This window comes from Pholcus phalangioides, unplaced genomic scaffold, assembly GCF_987345545.1.
Source record: "Pholcus phalangioides strain wild (caught in Gottingen) unplaced genomic scaffold, Ppha-v1.0 ptg000032l_1, whole genome shotgun sequence".
Lineage (NCBI taxonomy): Eukaryota > Metazoa > Arthropoda > Arachnida > Araneae > Pholcidae > Pholcus > Pholcus phalangioides.
Window position 1 is genome coordinate 3,929,300 of NW_028301622.1, and position 8,163 is coordinate 3,937,462.

At 37.8% G+C, this 8,163-nt stretch overlaps 1 protein-coding gene across 1 annotated transcript; it reads right to left on the bottom strand.

The window, feature by feature from the left end:
• Nucleotides 1–4,776: 4,776 nt before the first annotated feature.
• Nucleotides 4,777–7,884, bottom strand: LOC149066797 (uncharacterized). Its single transcript, XM_089253173.1, has 2 exons — nt 7,769–7,884; nt 4,777–5,033 (listed from the first exon to the last, which is right to left on the bottom strand). Exons 1-2 carry the CDS (start codon nt 7,835–7,837, stop codon nt 4,836–4,838), a joined length of 267 nt encoding a protein of 88 aa, XP_089109299.1. The 5' UTR covers nt 7,838–7,884; the 3' UTR covers nt 4,777–4,835.
• Between the last annotated feature and the right edge of the window lie 279 nt (nt 7,885–8,163).

Genomic DNA, 8,163 nt, shown 5'->3' on the forward strand with positions numbered 1-8,163 from the left:
ATATCGAATACCAAAGTCAATTGTTGAATCGGTGCGTGACAAAGCGGTATTGTTTATATAGTATGAATAGATTATAGGTGAAATTTTGTGAGTCAGCTTACAGATGGTTACGCTGGGATATGATGTAATTCCGGAGCTCCGTCAAAAGACGTCTTAACGCTGTAGAATCCATTGTCGATTTGAAATTTTGTGAGTATAAATCCTATTACAAAACATTCGTCAATATTCAAATATAGATTATTTCGATCACACCATGTAGATAAACTATTTATATCGAGTTGCAATTTATTACACGTTTCGACACTATCAATAATGCTATAGATTTTTCAAGTCCTCGGCGAACATTAAAGAGTTTTCAAAAATTTCAGACACATCATTGATGAAGATTAAAAAACATAACGGTCCGAAAATTGATCCCTGAGGGACTCCAGATGTTACATTAAAACCTTTGCTTAATGCCTAACACAGCAAATTCTGCCTCGTAGATAGCTGCTCAACCAGTCGACCAGATCACAGTTGAAACCAAAAATTCTTAATTTTCTTATTAACATAGCATGTTGAATTTTATCGAAAGCTTTAGCAAAATCAGTATATATAACATTCACCTGAGCATTGCAATAGCTTCAATTATATCCTTTAGAGTTTGTGCACTAAATCTCTGAATTTGTTCAATATTTTTTTATTCTTTCTTTTTCAAATTTTATGTACTAACATGTTGCAATATACATATTTTACTTACCATAATTATTTTAACAATCTCGCAAACAGAAGAGTTTATATATATAATAAATTATTTTAATGATTATTTGTAATTTTTGTTCTTGTACTGTATTTGCTATTGTTGTCAGCTATTGCAGAGGCTTTTTGCCCAAATCAATAAAGATTACTAGTGTTATCATTATTATTATTATGCAGTACCATAAAGCAACGTGTAACAACAAAGACGGACCTGCGTTGCTGTGAGACGTTTTATATTTATGTCCATAAAGGGCTTCAGTCCTGTGTACTCCAGGATCACCCAGTATATCAGTGAAATGCCATGAACCATCGTACTTTTCAGGAATATAGCTGAAAAAGTGTATGACTACAGTGTCAAGGGATTGCTATTTAGCGCTCACGGACGCTAGAGTGTTCGCCTTCGGATGTACTCGAGAACTTTCGAAAGATTATCATGTTGATATTATAGTGACATGTGCGATGTAGGTGGGTAGACGTCAGCCTCACGGTCGACACTGCGAGAGCCCTCTAGACCCGACGAGATGTAGGTAAGAAGACACAGAGTAGCTTCAACTAGAGTAGCCTCAACTTCAATTCACGTGAATGAGTGGAGTAGTCCGTTCTCCCTCACACGGCGCTACTAAAAAAAATCTGAAAGCCCGAAAAATGAGTAAAGACGACGCAGTCTTTGATTTACCTCCTTATCTCCCTGTGCATTATGAACCGGGTCGTGTAAAAAAGTATTAAAAAAATCATATTTTTAGCTCCTCCAGCAGCGATGCACACTCACATGCACGCGCGCATGTGAGTGCTGCGTCAGACAATATATTTCTATAGAAAATAAAAGTTATTATGATACATAACTGTATGCAACTTTTCCTGCTGTAATATTTAGCACAGGGAACCCCTCGTACAATCTCGATGGGCGAAAATATCAAGGAATATTTCAAGACGCGCATTACTTTTGCGTTCGACTAGCATGCAATGTCACCAGTAACTCCGTCGCGTTGGATATTTTGTCAATATTCTCGTGTAAGGAGCTCCATAGAAATATTCGTGTTTGACCCTATGGATACCAAGTCTCGTGTCAGTCGTAAGACTACAGTATCAACGAGTGAGAAGGCCCTCACGCCTCTCGGTGCGTCCCATAGACGTGAAGTAGGTGGAAAGATATCAGTCTCTCTGTTGCATGTGAGTGCCCTCTACACGTGACGAGATGTAGGTCGGAAGATTTGAGCCTCTCGGTTGACACTACGGGTATCCTCTATCGATCAACTTGTGTTTAATAAGCATGTGACATAAGCATGTAGACGAAAATTTAAATGTCACCTTTTTTGTTTTACTACGCGGTATTTACCATGATTGCATGATGAAATCGAATGAAGAAGCTAATTTTATTGGTCAGTTCATCATTATCAATCACTAGCTACAATACCCTGCGCTGCCCGGGTTTCCTTCAATGAGGCTTTTTGGATCATGCGATATTTCCCTCTTTCTTTGAGGGACATGCAAACCGTGTCTAAGTTAACCAATATGGCGACGTCCTGCGCGACTCATGAAATAAACAAATCTAAATTTAAAGAAACGTTTAAATGAATATCCCCCCCCCCTTTTTTTATGGGTGTTAGGTATTTCGATTCCCTCCCCCTGAACTTCAAGTTATCTATTTCTGCTTGTTTCAGCTTCCAAAAATGCTTAATTGAAGCTGTGGAATTTCTTCGATGCACTTTACTGGGCCCATAACTAATTTTAAAAACATCCTAAACTATATGAATTTATGCAAATAAATATCAAAAGACAATACGGAGACATTAATTTTCATGATTGAGAAGATATAAATAAAAAGTTGAAATCAATGTTATTGCATGAATACCCAACTCAAAAGTAGGTCCGGCTAATTACTTCGTATTTAATCTCCTGGGCTTCGTATATCTATCTCTAAGCGACCTCAATATTTCAAAAATCGAGAATTCAATTTAATTTTTAAAATTATTGATGTGGCAGGAAACGTCCCCCTCCCACTAAATTTCCGTATTTATGCAGTTAAATCGGCAATTTTAATACTGATTTCTATGAGCATCACCCTTTTTGTGACCCTCAAAGCGATGATGGTGATGATTATGACGTCTATTCAAAAAGCCTCATTACTGAGAGTATATTGAAAATGTGGCAAACCATTATAAAAGCATAAACACGTCTGAAACTCATCGCTAGGGAACCACGGTAACCAAAGTAAACGCTCGGAAACTGATTGTTGAGGCCCAAAAACCATTGTTGCCGGACAGTTTTTTATCCATTTGGGGCACTTGCCCTGGTCTAACGAAATTTTAAAGTAACCTATCGTTCAAGTCGGGTCCCATTTGGTATATATGCAAAATTTGGCGACGATCGATCTAAAATTGTAGATTTGTATAGAGAACATACACACACACACACACACACACACACACACACACACAGACACAAACATAGAAAATCAATTATATATGTATAGACTAGCTATAATACCCGGCGTTGCCCGGGTACAAAAATGGGAAAGAAAACATGCTACGAACTTGTATAACGACAAAAATGAAAGAAAAACATTTTGCAACTTGCATAATTACAAAAATTAATAAGGGAACATGTTTCGAACTTGCACAATTGCCAAAATGGTAGAGGAATGAGGATTTGTATAATTACAAAAATGCGGGAGATAAATCTGGATGATCGATATAGATTATACCCTGTAATCTAACTAATAAGGATTTTGGCCAAATGCGCCTAGCTATAATACCCGGCGCTGCCCGGGTTTTCTTTAATGAGGCTTTTTGGATCACGTGATATCTCCCTCTTTCTTTGAGGGACATACAAACCGTGTCCGAGTTTACCAATATGGCGACTTCCTACGCGACTCATGAAAGAAACAAATCTAGATTTAAAGAAACGTAAAAAAAAAAAAAAAATACATACATATATTTTTATTTTTTTAAAGGGTGCTAGGTATTTCGATTCCCCCCCCCCCTTTGAACTTCAAGTTATCTATCTCTGTTTCTGCTTCAAAAAATGCTTAATTAAAGCTGTGGAATTTTTTCGATGTACTTTTTACGGACCCATAATTAATTTTAAAGCAACCTAAAATATATGAGTTTATGCAGTTCAATATTAAAAGACAATACGGAGAACTGAATTTTCATGCTTGAGAAGATATAAATAAAAAGTTGAAATCAATGTTATTGCATGGATATCCAACTCAAAAGTAGGTCCGTCAAATTACTTCATATTTAATCTTCTGGGCTTCGTATATCTCTAAGCGAACTCAATATTTCAAAAATCTAGTATTGAATACAATTTTTTAAATTATTGATGTGACAGAAAACCCCACCAAATTTCCGCATTTCTACATTAAAATCGGCAATTTTAACACTGATTTCTATGGGGCATCATCCTTTGCCTTAGGGGCCGTTCAAGTGTTACGTAAGCAAATTTTTAGCCATTTTTGACCCCCCCCCCCCACCTTGTCAGCAAAAGTCACCAAAACGCTGACCCCCCCCCCCTTTGTCAGCAAATTTCCGTCATCAGCTCTGCCCCTCTGAATCCTAACTCATATTTTCATAAAGGGTGGTTGATGACGTAAGCATTATCCAACCCCCCCCCCCATCGATGATGACGTAATACTCGAACGGTCCCTTACCCTCAAAGTGATGCTGATGATGGTGTCCATTCAAAATGCTCTCATTACTGGGAGGATTGAATAAAGTGGCAAACCATTATAAAGGCATAAATGTTATACATATACTGACAGCGTTGAAGAAATGCCAAACCATTGTAAAGGCATTGTACGCGTCTTAAACGCATTGCTAGGGAACCACGGTAACCAAAGTAAACGTTCGGAAAGTGATTGTTGAGGCCCAAAAACCATTGTTGCCTGATAGTGTTTTTGCCCGTTTGGGGCATTTGCCCTGGGCTGACGAAATTTTAAAGTAGCCTATCGTTCAAGTCGGGTGTCATTTGGTATATATGCAAAATTTGGCGACGATCGATCTAAAATTGTAGATTTGTATAGAGAACATACACACAGACACACAGAAAATCAATTTTATATATATAGATATCATTATGATTGATCAATTCATTCATTACACTTGTTGAAATATGTAGCTGGGTTTACATTCGGCGCTACGAGTGTGTTTATAAATCCATTCTGCGTAAGCACTGACCCTGGTGAAGACCGATTGGAGGTGTTTCTCACCACATTCTCCGTAAGAACCGCTCAAGACACCAACGACGACATCTTTTTCATGGTCTCGATATATCATACCACTACCTGAATCACCCTAAAATTTAAAAAAAAAAAAAAATCATTGAAATACATCAAATCAAAAAACCGTACATCAGTCGATGAGAACAACTTCAAAATATGCAAGTACAGATGGCAGCGTCAACAGAACATAAAATAAGCAGAACTCTGACAACATAAATACGATATGGGCACGCATATACAGCCGACATTCGTTTTTCACAGCCCGTATGGACTTTAATTCGTGAATAGGAAAGGCATGGGTCAAGAAATGGTATATTGTTTGGGGCGTTTGCCATAGGCTGAAAATATATCTTTATCGTATACATTGAAGGACCGGACACACCCCACTTCCTTTCTCAAGGAGATATGGAATCGTTCCCGAAAGATGGATGCATCTGGACGTTTATTAATGTGTATATGTATATACATAAATAGAAATTTGTATATCAGAATAACAAATCCAATTACACAGGAGTATGAATCAACGGAATAATTATGATGAACCGTGATCTAAGAATCGAAATCTAAATTGATATTGTAGCGTCCTTGGCACGTCTGACCTTGATAATCAAAGTTCCGTTGGTGGCTGTCCGTCGCGTTCGTTGGATGTCAGAAGTTATAATCGTGTAGGCCGTACAACGACAAATCGATGTGATGTTTGAGTCACATGGAGTCTTGGTCCAAGTCAGCCAATGTTCGGACACCCAGGTGTTTTAGCTCATTCTAGGCGCACATTCCTGATCCGTAGGTATCCTACATCTTAATTCTGCTGGACAGTTAGGAGAATTTCATCATTCCCGAAGCTACATCGGCTGGATTATGGCTGGCATTGATTCACCACGTTTACATGTTAAGTGTTTATTGTTTCTCCAATGAAGTTTGCTATTCAACGACATATCAGTTTCGTGAATTTCCAGTACCCCTACGCGGCCACAAGTTGTAGACTTTCCCTGATGTCAGCTTTTCTGGTCTGGAAGGCTGAAATTCATCCTGCTTCTTCCGTAGTCCACCCTTCTTGTCGTGCAGCAAATATAGGTTGTAGTCTAAAAATTTAATGAAATTATGAATGCGCGAGAAGTTCATCGGACTTTTTAGTATTCTTCTCACGAATGCCGTCATCTGACTTTGTGGCATCTGACCAAAATGAAACGCTGATCTGTGTAGGCATTGGCAGACGTAGTGCCATAGCGAGTCCGTAGCACCACACTTACAAGCATTGTGAGATGATCGTCCATAGCGCTGCAAGTATGTCGGAAATGGACCATACTCAGTTAAAAGGATCGTTTTTGATCGCGTAAAGCCACACTTGCGTAAAGCCACTCGACGTTGTATCTTGTGTCTTTCGTTGAGTTCTTGTTCCATTCAACTTGTCAAAGATGAAGCATTCTGTCTTTCAAGATATTGCGGGCATGATTCCTCGGCCAAGGTAAAACAACCAGGTGTTTTAATGTTGTCACCTCCTTGGCAAATCGATTCGTTTTTTCGTTTCCAGCAATACTTGCGTGCGCTTTGACCCAAACTAATCTTATGTTGTCGTGAGCGCGTAGGATAAGACGTATACTTCGTGCGTCAAGGTTAGGTGGCCGAGGATCTTGTATAGCTAGGAGGCCAGATGCGCTATCTGTCAAGATTGTCACTGGACAAAGCATCTCTTCCTCTCGTTTAACAGCACTGAGTATCGCAAAAATCTCGGCTTGGAATACGCTATTCTCTTTAGCTAACCTTCGACTCCATTGCTCCGCTATTGAACCATCCTCCGCTAGTACCACATACGCGCAGCCAGTAGCCGTTTCTGTTTTAGAGCCATAAGTGAATACTTTCTTAGAGCCCAATTAATCAATATTATCAATACCAAATGACATTATTTAAGACTTGGTGAGATCACTGCTTGTGTGAAACAGCCATTGCTTATGTTGATGCTCAAATTGGTTTTTAGCTGGAATTTTCCCGGATTTTGCAAAAATTATTACATTTTCACTGCGATGTAGTTAAAATTTTTCGAAAATTTTGCTTTCACAATATCGTAATTTACACTTTTTTCTCTCTAATGCATAGAAACCGAAATTTAAAGAAAAAACCGAAAAAAAGTCCGAACATTTTCTTGTCACTTCTTGTTATATTGAAAAGTCAACGTCTTTTCAATATAACTCTGCTTGCAAATTTAGTTTTTTATTAGTGGCCTTAGTCCCTACAACATATCCCAAAATTAGCGATACCCGACCTTTTGCAAGGAAATCCATTTTTTTGGTACATATTGACTTGGCATGGATATAAGTAATTTTACGTATCTTAATGATAATCATTTTGAATAAAGTAATTGCGTATTTACCTGTGAGCTGAAATTCTGTAGTAACATCACTTTTATAATATAGAAACTATTTCACTTATTTCTCTGTAACGATTTTTATTTAAATATGAATAAATAAATTTCGATTTTTCCTATCCCGGTTAACAAGATAGTACTGTAAGATAAGAAGTAGAATATAGACCGTGCTGTTTTTACTCAATATCCCGGGCTTTTGAATATTTTTTTAGTAGCGCCGTGTGACGGAGAACGGGCAACTCGACTCGTTGAAGTCAACTCAACTCTCAAGTTGAGGCAACTCGGGTTCGATTTTAGTTTGCCCGTGTGAGGAGGGCCTAAGTATTAATGAAGATTTACTTTACTGCTGTATATCGTCACTGCTTTTTTGAAAATATACCTCATTTTCAAATTTTTCCAACTACCTTTAGGAACGATATTAATTGTTTTTATCAGTTTATACTCACGTAACAATCAGTATCATACTCGTGTTCGCCTGTAACGCAAATGGTGATGTTATTGCTTTTGTCACACATTGTTTCATTTAATCGTGTTTCATATTTTTTCAGGATTGGTGCTCCCGTACCGGCTGTGAAATAGAAATGAAAGAATAGACATTAGTTTCTTCTTATGGAATATTAACTTGACCAGGTTCATACACTAACATTCGTTTCTCATATACTACTGATTACAGATCATGAGCTCTCACTAAAAGCACTGTCCATAAGATAGGAAAATAATTTCCAAATGGTGAAGCAAGTAAGGTCTCAAAGTTGAAGTTCAAGACCCTTGACAGCGTTTTTTTTTTTGTCAATCACTGTATTTGTACCGATTTTTATAACAAAAAAACATACATTTAAAG